Source organism: Acipenser ruthenus, chromosome 33, assembly GCF_902713425.1.
Source record: "Acipenser ruthenus chromosome 33, fAciRut3.2 maternal haplotype, whole genome shotgun sequence".
In the NCBI taxonomy this organism is placed as follows: Eukaryota; Metazoa; Chordata; class Actinopteri; order Acipenseriformes; family Acipenseridae; genus Acipenser; species Acipenser ruthenus.
In genome coordinates, this window is record NC_081221.1 from 8,010,068 (window position 1) to 8,027,163 (window position 17,096).

At 38.9% G+C, this 17,096-nt stretch overlaps 1 protein-coding gene across 3 annotated transcripts in view; it reads right to left on the reverse strand.

The window, feature by feature from the left end:
* map3k14a (mitogen-activated protein kinase kinase kinase 14a) overlaps nucleotides 1–17,096 on the reverse strand; it is a 43,055-nt gene that overhangs the window by 9,029 nt on the left and 16,930 nt on the right. For 2 of the 3 annotated variants that reach the window (XM_034055786.3, XM_034055787.3), the window contains exons 2-7: nucleotides 7,999–8,242; nucleotides 6,908–6,968; nucleotides 6,143–6,344; nucleotides 3,652–4,101; nucleotides 2,566–2,700; nucleotides 251–380 (exon numbers count right to left, since the gene is read on the reverse strand). In XM_034055786.3, coding sequence (XP_033911677.1) covers nucleotides 251–380; nucleotides 2,566–2,700; nucleotides 3,652–4,101; nucleotides 6,143–6,344; nucleotides 6,908–6,968; nucleotides 7,999–8,224 — 1,204 coding nt within the window. In that variant the 5' untranslated portion in view covers nucleotides 8,225–8,242. The remainder of the gene's footprint in view (nucleotides 1–250; nucleotides 381–2,565; nucleotides 2,701–3,651; nucleotides 4,102–6,142; nucleotides 6,345–6,907; nucleotides 6,969–7,998; nucleotides 8,243–17,096) is intronic. The other variant, XM_034055788.3, reaches the window with a different exon arrangement.

The window sequence follows — 17,096 nt, forward strand, 5'->3', positions numbered from 1 at the left end:
ATAAATGACTACAACTGCAGCATTTGATTATACATGGAAATATTTGAGGTGAATTCAATTTGCCAACACTCAACACTTACTACTCACTTACTATGTTAACACAAAGTCAACACCTATATTTATCCTGCATATTTTTGCCAACATTTAAACGTTTAGGCAAAATTTGAAACCTTTAAAGTGTACAATGTTACACCCCAGGTAGTTCATCCCAAAGGTCTATAATGGGCCTGGGTCTGGTTCCAGGGCTCACCTTTCTTGAGCTCCATGAAGAGTGTGACGAAGGCATCCTCCCTGACTGCCCCGTAGAGCTGGACAATCCGAGAGGAGTTCAGAGCACTCCACGAGCTCACCTCCTCACTGCGAAACCTGTCCAGAGGGATCTAAACACACACACACAATGACAACGGTTTAGATTTTTTCAATGTCTTTACATGTTGGAAGTTATTGGGAGTATCATAATGGGGGGGATATATCTGTGTCTGTATGTCACGTTTAAAGTTTTACATTAATCTTATACCATATAATTAGGGCATCTGATTTTTGTTTTTAACAGATAAACACGATAAAACACTCCAATACAAAAAAATGAAATCGGTGTACAGCCAATAAACAGCGGAAAAATACTGGAAATGGTTACTCAGTTCACGTTCACTGACCCCTTTCTCCGTGAAAAAAAAAAAAAACCCTTTCCTAGTGCAGCTGGGCAATGTCCCATCTTCCTGACTTGTATCTCGCATCTATTCGTTCTGAATACTTAAATCCACCCCAACTACTGAGTGAGTGGCAGCAAATTCCTAAATTTCTCTTGGAGACTCTGCAGAAGGGGAGGATTGTACATACTTGAGAGATTTAAAACGAGATTACAATTAAAAACGGAGGACTGTTCTTGCAGCCAAAACAATAATTTCATACAGTATATAAAAAGCGAAAGCCGGAAAAAAACCGATTTTGCAGTATCTACATAACTCGAAAATAAACACAGAAAAATGAATTTAATAAACACAAATAACAGAAGCCCTATATATATATATATTGTAAATCAATAGAATATTCTTTACCATGAAACTAGCATCGCATTTGCTTATCTAATGACATTTAAGTCTTAAATAACACTGAACCCATTTTCATTAAACAATGTATTGCTATTTCTTATTTGATGCTATTCTGTACATACTATTGATATACGTCCCAGGCATCATTTTTTTCATCACACTGATAGCTGTATTCTGGATTTACAGTGTTGATGCAGTGTATTACCCTGACCGAGTGTTGATGCAGTGTATTACCCTGACCGAGTGTTGATGCAGTGTATTACCCTGACCGAGTGTTGATGCAGTGTATTACCCTGACCGAGTGTTGATGCAGTGTATTACCCTGACCGAGTGTTGATGCAGTGTATTACCCTGACAGTGTTGATGCAGTGTATTACCCTGACTGAGTGTTGATGCAGTGTATTACCCTGACTGAGTGTTGATGCAGTGTATTACCCTGACTGAGTGTTGATGCAGTGTATTACCCTGACTGAGTGTTGATGCAGTGTATTACCCTGACCGAGTGTTGATGCAGTGTATTACCCTGACTGAGTGTTGATGCAGTGTATTACCCTGACTGAGTGTTGATGCAGTGTATTACCCTGACCGAGTGTTGATGCAGTGTATTACCCTGACTGAGTGTTGATGCAGTGTATTACCCTGACAGTGTTGATGCAGTGTATTACCCTGACTGAGTGTTGATGCAGTGTATTACCCTGACAGTGTTGATGCAGTGTATTACCCTGACAGTGTTGATGCAGTGTATTACCCTGACAGTGTTGATGCAGTGTATTACCCTGACAGTGTTGATGCAGTGTATTACCCTGACAGTGTTGATGCAGTGTATTACCCTGACCGAGTGTTGATGCAGTGTATTACCCTGACCGAGTGTTGATGCAGTGTATTACCCTGACCGAGTGTTGATGCAGTGTATTACCCTGACTGAGTGTTGATGCAGTGTATTACCCTGACAGTGTTGATGCAGTGTATTACCCTGACCGAGTGTTGATGCAGTGTATTACCCTGACCGAGTGTTGATGCAGTGTATTACCCTGACCGAGTGTTGATGCAGTGTATTACCCTGACCGAGTGTTGATGCAGTGTATTACCCTGACCGAGTGTTGATGCAGTGTATTACCCTGACCGAGTGTTGATGCAGTGTATTACCCTGACCGAGTGTTGATGCAGTGTATTACCCTGACCGAGTGTTGATGCAGTGTATTACCCTGACTGAGTGTTGATGCAGTGTATTACCCTGACAGTGTTGATGCAGTGTATTACCCTGACTGAGTGTTGATGCAGTGTATTACCCTGACTGAGTGCTGATGCAGTGTATTACCCTGACAGTGTTGATGCAGTGTATTACCCTGACAGTGTTGATGCAGTGTATTACCCTGACAGTGTTGATGCAGTGTATTACCCTGACAGTGTTGATGCAGTGTATTACCCTGACTGAGTGTTGATGCAGTGTATTACCCTGACTGAGTGTTGATGCAGTGTATTACCCTGACTGAGTGTTGATGCAGTGTATTACCCTCTTAGCTGCGCACTGGAATCCCGTGCTGTTGTCCTTCACGCAGTACACCTCGCCGAAGGCACCGTTCTGTATGTGGCTGCAGACTGTGTACTCATGGCCCTCCTTATACTCATAGTTCACTGGTTTCAGGTTCTGAGGGGAGCAGAAAGAGCACAAGTTCACCTTCCACTTCACTTCTAAACACATTCTTCCATACAGTGCTTGTCAGCCAGGCTGAGGACAAGTCATTGGCTGTTACTAAAGTTAATTTGGATGGACTAAATTAGCATTAAACTGTTCATGACTGTTGCTAAAGTAACCAGTAGAACAGTAATTGTAAAGCAGCTATCAAAACAGACTTACTTTAAAGATACACTTCTAAAAAAGACTCCTAAAAGTTTGCTTTGTGTGACACACAATTATACAGACCACACATAAGGTTCCTTTAGAAATGTTTTCTATGATAAATTTGCATGGCAGTTCATGTTACTTTTCCCTTGCTTATACCTTGTATTAGCAGTGCTTACAAATACTTTACAGTGCTTGTTTGGGCTTTACCTTAATTTCACTATGCTTATACCCTACTACACTTTGCTATGCTTTCACCAGTATGCAATACAACTGTAACTACTGTAGTAGCTGTATCCAGTATTTGACAGCAAATATAAGGCCCATCTTGCTTGTTTGGTTGTTAGTAGCTTATTGATCCCAGAATCTCATCAAGCAGCTTCTTGAAAGATCCCAGGGTGTCAGCTTCAACAACATTACTGGGGAGTTGGCTCCAGACCCTCACAATTCTCTGTGTAAAAAAGTGCCTCCTATTTTCTGGGTCGACATTGTCAATACCTTTTAGAATTTTGAATGCTTGAATCAGATCACCGCGTAGTCTTCTTTGTTCAAGACTGAATAGATTTAATTCTTTTAGCCTGTCTGCATACAACATGTCTTTTAAACCCGGGATAATTCTGGTTGCTCTTCTTTGCACTGTTTCTAGAGCAGCAATATCCTTTTTGTAACAAGGTGACCAGAACTGAACACAATATTCTAGAATAAATGATATAGCTGCTTTGTACTGGATGAAGTAAGTACACTGTGCTGGCTCACCTCATTGAGCAGCACCCCCTCGTTGCAGCCTCCACTCTCCCACTCCTCCTCCTCACTGCAGGCCTCGCTCTTCACCTGCTGGAAGAAGGGGCCCAAGTGCTTGGCCTCCTCCTGACTCACACTGCCTCGCAGGGCCTGTACAGCCAGGTCCTGGCCCTGGAGGCTCTCCTTGGGGGAGGAAGAGCGTGGGTAGCAATCCCCATCACTGGAGAGCTTGAGGCTATGGAGGAGAGGGTTGGTGAAGGGCACCCCCGGCAGGAGCAGCCAGGGCTCCAGGAAAGGCTCGCCCCTGTATGATTCCTCTGTGTCCCTGACTGGCACCCCCGGCTCGATGGTGGGCAGCCCTGGCACCTCTGTCTCCTGCACTCCCGAACTCTGGGGGGCACAGTTGTTGTTGCTGTTGTTGCTCCTGCTGCTACAGAAGCTGCTGTACTCGCTATCATCCTCCTGCTGAGAGGGGGAGAGGGGGAGTGAGGGATAGGACACACACTGAGGGGGGACAGACAGGGAGACAAAACTGAGGGACATGAACTTGTGAACTGCTGTTGGGGCCTCTATTTAAAAGTCTTTCCAAGCATGCATACAAGCATGGAGAAATACACTTAAAACCAGGTCAATGGAAAGTATGGATCAATACAGTTATATACCAAAACAAATTTTAAGTGCTTTGTACATAAAGTGTAAAGAAATAAAGGAAATAAGTAAAATGTATAACGTGTTTAAAATGTACATAAACTGGTTTAGTATCAAAGTTCAGGACATTTCGGACAATATGTCCTTCAATGGGAAATTGGTAGCTGGAAAGTTCTAGAAATTCAATGAAGATCACAGGACCGAAACGCCATTAGTTAGTTTTAAGTAGTTTTTTTATTTTTTTTTAAATGTGACGTGTCATCTTTTCTATCTAGGTGTAAAGTAAATTCATGTTTAGTTTACTTTTATCTTCAGGAGAGTGATAGCACCATTCAATGTTTTTTTTTTTTTTTTAATTCTTTAACAATGAAATATTTAATGTTTAATTAAATGTTTGTTTAGCAAAATATATATATATATAATTAAAAAAAAAAAAAAAATTGTTATATATAAAAATATTTATATTTGTGTGTGGCTGAAATGTTCCTATCATACTAAAGTAAGTTATCGCTGGAAATTTGCACGATGATTTTGCAGTTTTCCAATAGTTCTCCTGTGCATTTACCATGTTTTTAAAATGCTCTACCATGCCTCACTTCTTCAATATGCAGCATTACATTTGCAATGCATATTTCTATGGTAAACATGTACTCACTGTTTTTGTGATTGGGGTTCAGTAAATAACGCAGCAGGGGTGAGTAGCACTGCAGATAAAATGTGATTGTGTTTCTTTTGCATGCATGTTTGTTTTAAATCCACGATAACAATACGCTAATTTGATTGTCATACAATCTGTGTAATACATATATTAACGGAAATAATTAATATGGTTTCAATACTGATATATAGACTATATTACAACTTAAAAAAATTATAGAGATAATTTCCAGTCAACTTTATTGAGAAGGGGTCATACAAATCCTGTTCAATTTTTCTGTTCAATTTTTACACATAAAAATAAATCACAAGATAATTGTGTGACTAGTCACATATACAATAATGCATATATTCATTTTATTTTAATATTTGTACCACTAAAAATAATATTTGTATATAATCACCACATACTGCACCTTATCCAGTTCAAAGACATAGTGCCCAAAATATTATTATTATTATTTATTTCTTAGCTGACGCCCTTATCCAGGGCGACTTGCAATTGTTACAAGATATCACATTATTTTTATATACAATTACCCATTTATACAGTTGGGTTTTTACTGGAGCAATCTAGGTAAAGTACCTTGCTCAAGGGTATAGCAGCAGGAGATTGAACCCACGACCCTCCGGTCAAGAGTCCAGAGCCCTAACCACTACTCCACACTGCTGCCCATCCTGAACTTTATGTACATTTTAAACTTGACTTTCCTTTTGTAGATAGATAGATAGATAGATAGATAGATAGATAGAACTGACTGATTGAATAGGGTATAAACAGATGATCTGCCAGATATCGTGGATGTGCAGGAAATCGGAATGTTTTACTTTAAACAAACAGCCGATATTACTAAAAGGGGTGATTATAAATCAATGTTTGAAGACATTAGGAACTGTTTGTTTTTACTGGATAACATTATAGTGCTTGAAACTAAGCTTCTTTTGAAGTCTGAGTGCCAAGATTTGAACTTAGAATATTGCTTCTAGTAATAATTAAAAGGTCTCTTCTGTACCTGTGCTGGCCACAAAATATCAAAAAGTACAGTCATCATTTTTAGTTATGAATAATGCCTGCTGATCTTGGAATCTGCAAAGAGTCAGTTTTACTCAATGTAAAGAGAATTTCTCGTACAAAAATCTTGTATGATTTTCCTGGATTTCCTGCACATATCGACTGATCAGCTGACGGAGTGTTTGGTACCTGTGCCTGGATGGGTGCTGGGGGGCAGCTCTCTTGCTCTGGGATGCTGGAGCACTCCCTCTCCCTCTCTCCTCTCCTCCGCTCCCACTTTCTGCGCTTCTTGTGTCTCCGGCGGGTGCGGCGCCGGCCAGGCCCTTCCCCCCGACAGGCTGAGGCGCCCCTGGCAGAAAAGTTCGCCACATTGTTGTGGTCTGACTGAGGCCTACAAGACAGAACACAGCACCGTCACACAGGGCTTTGGAACTCTTGTTGAGATCAGACAGACAGAGGTTGAACCCCCTGGGTATGTTAGTGAAACCTGCCTCTGGTACTGTGAACCCTGGGTATGTTAGCAAAACTTGCCTCTGGTACTGTGAACCCTGGGTATGTTAAACCTGCCTCTGGTACTGTGAACCCCGGGTATGTTAGTGAAACCTGCCTCTGGTACTGTGAACCCTGGGTATGTTAAACCTGCCTCTGGTACTGTGAACCCTGGGTATGTTAGCGAAACATGTCTCTGGTACTGTGAAACCTGGGTATGTTAAACCTGCCTCTGGTACTGTGAACCCTGGGTATGTTAGTGAAACCTGCCTCTGGTACTGACTACAAGTTCGACTACTACTACAAAGGTTTATGCTTACTAATTGTATACTGTATTTGCATAGCAAATACTACTGTTGTTAGTCTAAAACATTTCCACAATGTATAAAGATGGATAAAACAGACAGACAGACAAGCACGTAATAAAACAGTCATCTGTAACTAAGAATAGAGAGGACTCTGTACCTTAAGCATCTAATGAAGCCACCTTCAGAACAGGTAGGGCTGAACTCCTGTTTTCCCTCACCTGGAGAAAGAGAGACAATGAGTTAAATGAGGGGTGAGGCAGTCACCTATTTACCTGAGCGTTGTGAAGCTGCATAGTAGTGGCTGGTTTCACAGACATTAGGTAGTCTAGAATGTTAGATTTAATGAATTTAAGGCCTTTAGTCTTGTTGTTTTCTACTGTATTTCTAGTTCGGTGTTAGATAGGTTAAAAAATGGATTATGGTTTACTGTACAATTATACATTTGGATAACAATTCCATTACCCATACTGTGCTATAATACCCTTCTCTGTGACATACTGTATATTAGGAATTTTTTATTTTATTTATAAAATTCACAAAAAAAACACACTCTGCACTTTACTGTTATGCTTATTATTGTGCTTCACTATAGTTGTGTGGATTTCTCTTAGTCAGTGTAGCAGGGCTGGAGACCTTCACATAAGGAGTGATTACTTATTGTAAATAAGAGTGTTGTGATTGTATAAATAACAATGAGACTGGTTTTAATGGGGAACCTGGCGCTCTGTGTGTAGCAGCCTGCCTGTGGGAACAAGCAGCATGTGTGTGTTAACCAGCCCTACAGGCTCCTAATCAGCAGGTGGGCGTGGTGCAGCAGAGCGCCAGGAATAAAAGGGTTCCAAATTATACAGTGTCTAGAATTAAAAAAGCCATGTCGGAGCATCGGTCCATCAGTGATTGTGTGTATTTTCCGAGGTTGGAGTTGGGTCGACTACCCGAGGGACAGGGAGTTAGTTTCGGGATAGCAGATCCCACCCAGTATAGCAGACACTGTTTATTTAGCTTTTTGTACGCTGGACTGTATGTCCCACGTGAGCTACCATTGCTGGTAGCGTCACGTGGGGTTCCTGTATGTACGTCTCTGTAAATAAACCTGTGGGCAAGTCAATCCCAACCTTCCCATCTTGGTCTCCTGTCAAACAAGCAGCGAACATGCATCCACATCCTCATCATATTTGCAGTCCCCTGTTACAGTGAGATAATCTAGCTGACCCCTGAACGCCCCCCTCCCATCTCTTGGTCACTCACACTCTGCCTGGGCGATGACGGACACACAGTACTTCTCCTCAGTCTTGTCCACTTGCTTGGCAGTGCCCTCTGTCAGCACCTTATTCAGCTGGGTGATGTGACAGACCCCCTTCTTCACCACCACCTCCTCCTCCCCTTCAACACCAGGGCCTGGGACTCCCACATTCTTCTGGGGCCACATGAAGGGCATGGTCGACTGCATGGGACAGTGTCTCAGCACCGCCATTGGGGTTTAAGAACAAACCTGGCAACAGAATACAATACTTGAATCAGATCTGCTGCATGCAGCCTGACTACAGTATATACCGAGTTTGTCTACTTTAACAGTAATACAACTCATTTCAAACCACTTAATATCTCTTTGGGAAATAAAAACATCCGATTAGAAGGTTTCCATGTAAGTAAGAATATAAAGTAGAACAACATGCCCTTCAGAACATTGCTAATGTTTACTGCTTTCACATGTTTTGTGTAATAGACTGAATAAGAGTTCCACAGCAAAACACTCATATTACTTACTTAGGATCAAGCTGGTGTTAAATGTTTAGAATTTTCCATGTATCTGGAAAACCACTTATCTAATTGTGATGACACTTGGTATTCCCAAATAAAACATTTTCCAGGATACGCCTCAATACCTAACCCTAACACTAACATTCATTTATCAGGAATATCCCATATTTTAATATATGTCCAATATCTGTAATTTTTTTCAATCCAGAATTGATTTATCTTCAAATGGATTTAACAGGAAATATTTTGGTTTATAAATGTAGCTAAATCTGTCGTCCCAATATAGAATAGAACATCTCCTGTAGTGAATGGATACATGCATCTAATACAATTCTACCATTAGGAGGAGGCAGTCTGTTTTTTAAAGTAAAATTGTGGAAACAAAAAGATTTATGAAGACCACTGGTTAAGAGTTTTAAAACAGTTTTTTCAATATATGCAAGTCTCCTGTGCAAAATATACAACACTCAAAACCATTGGCAAGATGTATATATACTGTAGCTGTTAACATCAATATATGAATTATACAGCAGCATATGTACCGCAGAAAGCTACTGCAATTGTCTTTTATATTGAAAATTAAGTCTTTTCCATGCATACATATAAATGTAGTGTCCATTATGGAGGCTACATGATGGCTCCAAGTGGATAACACAGAATGATCACTGGGTGAGAGGAGACAAACACTAAAGCACTACAGATCAGATTTACTCACAACTTATATTTGAGTTACCCACAAAGAACCATTGTGCTTTCTGTTTATACCATACTTAATTAACCATGTACTCATTATGATAGATTTAATGAAGTCATTTATTTTTGTTTTATGGGTTAAACATTGCTAATTCACAGCTGCTGTGACATCACTTCTAGCTAGCCATTGAAATATGATATATAAATATCTAAACAAGTGTGTAGTATAAATTAAAATAATTAAATATATACTTTGCATGAGTTTTCCCAACTGATGACACATGTTGCAACATTTAACATTGCATAAATTAAAAAAGTAATTAAGTCTGTCAACACTAAGTCAACATATTAAAAAAAAAAACTGTCAATAAGTACGGCTTGTGATGGGCAGGATCATCTAGAAAAAGATTTATCAAAGTCTGAAAGACAATCTATCCATACTAGAGAAAACTACTAGCAAACAAAGCAGGAGTTTAATTAAAAACTTCGCAGCTGTTTCACATACAATTATGAAAACTGTACTTTTCCTTTTCCATGACAGGGCTTGAGTCCTGGGTTTCAGAACTACTCAATTAAGTGTATTATTGAAATGATCAGGAGAGGGAAGTTTGAGGTGGAATAAATTGTTCATTCCTTATAGTTGTACCTACAGACTTAGAAGTGACTTATTCAGAAACACTCAATAGTGCTAAATTAAGAAGTACTGTATCAAGAAACAAATTCAATTCAATGACAAACAATTTGACAAAGTATTTTTCAATGTCTTCAAGTCCATACATTTATCTGTGACCGATTCATTCTGCGATGCGTGCGATCAGTCCAGAGCAGACTTACCAGGGAGCTGAATGTTTAAACTCCAGGACTGCATGCAGGTATAGTGTGAGTTTTAAGCCCTGCCTTGGAAAACCTGGCACACCTTAAAGAACTAACCAAAACAAGTTTCATTTTATTCAGATATCCTGCAGTAACTTGAACTAGAAACTAAAAATACTCTAAATTAACAGTTAACTAAAGAAAGCACATAAAAATAAACACCGCAAGAACTTAAGTTCACCGCAAGAACTTAAATAAAAGTTACTAACCAGAGGAGGCTATTCAGCCCATCAGCCCCTAGAACCTCATCTAGTCAACTTGTAAAGGATCTCATTGATTCAGCATTCGGCTTGGTAAACCATTCCATACCGTCACCACTCTCTGTGTAAAGAAAGGTCTCTTACCTTCTGCCCTACTGTATCTCTCCACTTCATTTCTAACTGTGTCCCCTGGTCCTGGCTCTTTGAGTGTTGCTTAAAGTAATTGCTAGGGTTAACTTTGTTGTCCCCTTTTAGGATTATACAAACTTCATTCAAGTCTCATACCCTTCTTTATTCTAGGCTAAACAGATCCAGATCCTTAACCTGTGTCTGGAACTCATTCCTTAGCCCTGGGATTTGTCTGGTTGCTGTTCGCTCCGCTCTCTTCCAGAGCTGTGGAGTGTTCTTTGTTTTTACTGCAGGATCCAAAAGTGAATCTTCATCATGATCTACACTTTTCATTATAACCAAGCATTGTTTGCCTTTTAAATTGCCGGACCAGTTCTAGTTCGGTCCTCCCCATTTGGTATTTCAATCCTACATTTGTGACACACATTGTAAACATTCAGTTTAATTTGCCAACTAACCTTATCCAATAACCTACCTCGGATTAAACACCTTCATTGTGCAGTCTCCTAAGGAGAATGGAGAGTCGCAATTTCCCAACTAAGCTGCTGCTTCTCCTGTGCTGGTGAACCTTTTGTGAGCGTGTGGTTGCGCTGCAGTATAAATCCCACCAGAACAGCAGCATCAGAGAGAATTTAATGACTAACAAAACCAACTCAGGGGGTACACAAGGAAGTAACGAGATACTGACATTTAAAGGCTGCTCTTGTTTGGATTCTGTGGTTAAGCACTAATTGCAGAGTGTTTGGGTTAGTTCCTCTTATCCACCTATACAGTAAACACATGCTTTTATTCCATTGTTCTTGTTCTAATACTATGTCAGCCTTATATATTTCACTCTCAAGTGTTAACACAAAACCAGAACCCCTTGATAGAAATACAGTTGTCCCGCGTTATACTGCCCCCCTATATAATGCCACCCTCGCATACCTCCATCTATTCTCTCTGAACAAATGTCACCAATATAAAAACAGTGCTATTTTTACCCGTTATATCGCCACCCCGCTGTCCGCCATCCGCCAACTTCCCAAGCCAAGCAAACGTAAATATAAGCATCGTAGTTTCCCTCATTGTAGCACCAGCGAAATAATCATGGCCAATTAAAACAACAAAGTTATGCAGTTAATCTTTGACTCACTGTCCTAATACGTTGTTAACTGAACGTTCATACCAATGTCATCAACACTCCCGCTCCCAAAGCAAAACTGAATGTACAAAATGGCGAGTCGACCCTACATTTAACACCAGAGCAAAAAAATCTGCATGTATGCATCTGAAAATAAGAAAGCAAGACATCGCAAATGTTTTCTCGCCTAAGTGAGGCATATACTGTTAATCGAAGGACAATTGGAGACACTCTAATGGAAAAAAACAAATGGCTCACCTTGATGGAACGGGTCGATTTGTTTAACCTGAAAAAGGCTTGACACAGTCGAAAATAAGTGACTTTTATAAACCACAGTAAAAAAAAAGAATGGTAAGAGGTTTGTTTGTTTCCGTGCAAGTTTTGCACAAATGAAGGCTGACTTAAACTAAAGCATCAGTTTTGTAAACAAGAATAGGTTTTTTTTTTACTTTTCGTTTTAAAAAAGTGTTTGCCTGTACATATTCAATGTTTTTTTTTTTAACTAATTAAAAAAGAATGCTGTTGAGCTTAAATTGCTTTGTGGAATAAATAGATGGCATCGTTCAATGGGGGATCGTATTCAGCAGGCTTACAGTCGTGCCACAACCAGTAAAGTTCAAATGACCAATATAGTAAAAAATGGTACGCTTTATTTTTATGGAATTGTTGTTTGGGTGATTTGACACTAAATCAGTGTTTATTTTTTATTATTATTTTTTGAAGTATAAACTGTTCCTCAAAAGTAACCATGTATGTTTCATACAGATGGGAAAAGATGATAAAACGTCACTAGTAGACCTACTGTTGTTTAAGAACTAGTACTGTAGTTTTAAAAAAAGATTCATGTTTTATTAAAATGACCTAGAGATACAGTAATTGTATAACAAAAAAATAAAACGGTTGAATTTATTGCAAACATAAAAGATTGTGTGTGTGTGTGTATAGTTGTTTTGGACCCTCAATATAACGCCACCCTCGCTTATTGCCCATTTTTGCCCATGGCCCTTACCAGGCGGTATAAAGTGGGTTGACTGTACATTATACTATTAACAGGGTTTAAAGGCACCTGTGCTGTAGGCAGCTGTGGTCTGTTGAAGAAGTTTATAACTATTATCTTATCAGCGACTGTCTCCCTGTGTGACTCAACACCTGTTTGGAAATCATACAATGACTTGTATTGTATGGCAAACAAAAGATAATAATCACCCTCAGACAATCAAGGTTCATCAGATGTGTTTAATTCTGAGAAGAATGTACTGTTCATGATACATAAACCACACAGCTGCCACATGATTAAAAGCCTTGTTTTTTTCAGAAATGGCACTGGGCAACATAAACATACAAGTTGTACTACAATAACATTATATGTGTAATTATTTTGTGAGTAATATATACTACTATAGCCACGACCTTTACTCTTGCAGCTTATCTCCAGAATGTACTTTATCTTCTTCAAACTACTGGCTTGGATTTCATGTGTTTATAACATTGGCAGCAGTGGAGAGGTGGAATGTTTTAGGGTGGGATTTCATATTGACCAATTTGGTTTCTATTAACGTTTCTGGTCACAAACTGGATCGGCTATGGACTGGTACCTGTAATTGCTAATCTGCATTGAACGGCTGGATTGCACCGTTTCATTTTACTTTTGGTCATTGTAATTGATTGTATGTATTGTATTAAGTCGTTACATCAATATTGTTCATTTGTTTCTGTGGTTGCTAATTATATGTTGCCTTTGCTGCCATTGGGCTTTCTTAGCCTGGTCACCATTCTAAATGAGAACTTGACCTCAATTGGTTTCTTAAATAAAGGAATTGACTGATTGATTGATCCTGATATTTAAAAAAAATCTATATAGGTCCACTTACACTACACAACTATTCAATGGATTGGTTTACATGCAGTTTAGAGACTCCACTGTCGTGAGAATGTGACGTAGGGATGTGCATTTTGGTACATTTTTATGAACTTTTAAATACTATGCAGTGTCAATGTTTAAACCATATCTACACACACACACACACACACACACACACACACACACACACACACACACACACACACACACTTTATATTTTATTCTGATGTATATTGACAGCCCTGGTTAGTATTTTTTAAGCAAAGAAACCCTAAATAAGCAAATAACGTTTTAACATCGAAAGACTTAACTACAAAGTAAAAAAAAATGTCCTCTTCAATCAAACAATGGTTGTAATTACAGTTGTCAGATAGAGCTACATAATAAACACATTTTTGGATAGTATAATATTTTTAGAATAGTTTGTAATCAATAATTTATTTTTTTTTTAAATACGTAACTTAAATACTTTCACTCTGGAAAAGGGAGTTAACAGGGATAAAATAGCACAAGATTTTGGAATTGGATAGAGCACTGTGACCAGCGCTCCAGATAAGGTTTTGGGTCTGGGAGTAACTTACCCTTTAATTTTAACAATGTGTTCGTCCCAGCACTAATTTCAGTGTGCAAGCACATTTTAATCTAGTGCTGCTGATCAAGCTTGAATCGCACGTTTGCCCCTAGTAAATTTTGGTGACAGTCTCAATGGGTATTTCCTGGTTAAATAAATACATAAATAGATACATTTTAAACAATTTTATTTACAGTTAATGATAATAATAATGGCATCAGTAATAAAACCAATTTAAATTAGTTGGATGTAGTAAGAGATTAACTAATATTTTTTTTAAATCGCAAGATTAATCGCAGTTAAGTTTTTGAATTGCTTGACAGTGCTAATGTTAACATTAAATTCTTAAACTAAGTGAACTTAACTCAAGTTAAAACTTCAGTATAAAGCTATATAGGTAAATAAAATAAGGAAATTAATTAATAAGTTATAAGTTTGCCTCTGACGATGGTTCCAGTTGGATTTGTAGCTGGACTGGGGTGTTTACTCTTCAAACTGTGTAGCTTTGAAATGTTCTTATTCTTACTGTGATTGGCTGCAAAGACAACAGGGCTAGCCAGAGATTGGATAATGTTTGTTGGGTTGTTTTTTCTTGTGTACAGTTTCCTAGTAACTGAAGACATTGTATTCTGGGAGATGTAGTTGTTAGTGGAAGTTTTAGGGAAGGCAGACAAGCTATGCATATTTTTATTCATTAAATTTAAATTTAGTGCGTATTTCGGATTTTTTATTGCGTAAAAACAGCAGGTAGGCAGCTTATCTGGACCACTGACTGTGACTGATATTAAGGCCTTGTCCATACTACATAAATCAAACTCGAGAACTGTACTCAAAACGTGATCATGCACTTTTGTACTCCAAAATGTATTAGATTAGCATAACTGGGAATTCATGCCAGTGTCCTCCTATATTATTGCTGCAGGCTACACAACTGTATAACTTGGCAAAGCTTTGCCTTACACTTCCAACCAATTCAGAGGATGCAGAACGTGCAGTCTCAATATATGGGCAAGTCCACACCAGACAGAGAATGTTAGCAGCAACTGCTGGGGGATGTTGCAAGCTTGCCTTTAATAAATATGCACTCTGTTTTAGTAAGAAAGCAAGTACACTATTTTTAGGTTTTTATAGTGCTCTGAAATATTGTCTACTTAGGTTTATTTAATGTTTAAACAGGTCCGCGAAATCCTAAATTTATTCCATAACCTACCCGAGAAAAATACGTACATTTAAGTAGACCCCTAATTATATGTGTATAATATGTATATAAATATATATGAAATAAAACAAATATTTGTGTAACGCTGAGTCTGTCTGGGTTTTTCTTTTGTTTCCCTTACTTTTTTGTCATTATATCTTTTGATGACTAAATGAGGTAGGCTGCACTTGCAGATCATCAACATAACCTAAAAACTTCTTGTAAAGCCAGTTCAAGAAAGCTGCAAGATATCACTATGTTGCGCAAGGCCAGACTGGAACAATGACAGATTAATTTAAATAGACCCTCCCATATTTAATATTATTTAATATTAATTAGGTCATTTGAATTTTGAAGGAGAATTATTCTCCCTAAAAAACTACTAATTGCCAAAAAGGAACTACCAAAATAGCGTGGCAAAAAGGTGAGAGTTATTTTTTATTTTTATTTTATCATGTAAGCCAACATATCTTTTTATATTGTGTTTGTATAAACATAACCCACAAATATTGTAATTACATGACTGTTAAATAGTAGACTACTCAAAATCCAATTATGGGGTATATTTTATAGAACAACAGACAATTTTAAATGTATAAACCTGACATTTTGTCACCTCTTTCAAGTATATATTTGTATTGTGTTCAGTAATGTAAATTAAGATTGTCAATACTGTAAATATCCCCAGGGGGGGAAAACTATAGAATAATTTATTTTGAGTCGAATGGTGTCAGTACTGAGATCTGCCACTCTTAAATCCTAAAAATGTGTCATTCTGATCTCTCTAACCAGGCCACACTGCCTCCCATCCCAGTTCTCAGCTCTAACCATGGCCACACTGCCTCCAGTACTCAACTCTACCCACGAGGCCACACTGTCTGTCTCCAAGTCCATACAGTACCCCAGTCCTTAGCTAAAACTACTAGGCCACACTTCCTGTCTCCTAGTCTCCAGCTCTAACCACTAGGCCACACAGCCTCCCAGTCCTTAACACCAGAAGCCCCGCAGCAGTCATTTTGGCGGTTTTTGGTTTTAAAATGTAATTTTCTCCAGTCGTGTAACACATATGAGGCTGCGCGTTCATGTACCTTTGTGTCCGTATGTATTAAATATTCTCACAAAGCAAGAAACGCAGGAGTGCAGAAATAAAGGAGATATATTACATTATACCTAAAAGCCCCGGAAGCAGTCACATTGACGGCCACACAGAAAATAATTGTATTTTGATTATACAGAACGGTATTCTACTTTATTATTTTTATTTACCAGTCCGCAATGTGTTTAGCTGTAATCAGATTAGTTTCTACTCTCTGCCTGAGTGAATGACTGACAGTCTATTGTTTTCAATCAGCCTTTTGAAGGCTGACGCCTGCTTGCCAGCTGCGCTGCTTTGGTCAGTCAATTAGCTAGTGAAAATAAATAAGGCTGTGGAGTTTTACAACGCAACGAACGAAGTGCGTTGTGGATGTACTGGATCAAATGGCACGGCTGTATTCTGTCAATGGTGGTACTCGCAGGTGGCCTGTGTCTGTTTTTTATGTTTTGGACCTGGCAGCCATCAACGCTTTGGTTTTGTACAAGGAGTGCACCGGCAACACAATCACTCAGAGGGACATCATTTTGCAGCTAGCCCTGGAGCTACGGCAGAAACATTTTGATAAGAGACACGAAAGCCGGCTGGCAAATGCCCCTCAACCTTCAGCCAGCGCTGCGCGCACTGGCACACAGAATAAAAGACAATGCCAGGTTGCTAAATGCAATAAAAACAGAACTTTTGATGTCTGCACCCGTTGTGAAAAGGCAGTCTGTGGCAAATGCACTGGTACAGTTGAAAAGCGTGTTTTCTGAGTAGATTGTACTTAGAAAGCTGTAACTCTGAACAGACAGACAGAGCCTTTGAACTCAAAGCACTTTCACGTTGCATAAGTTATGTTATT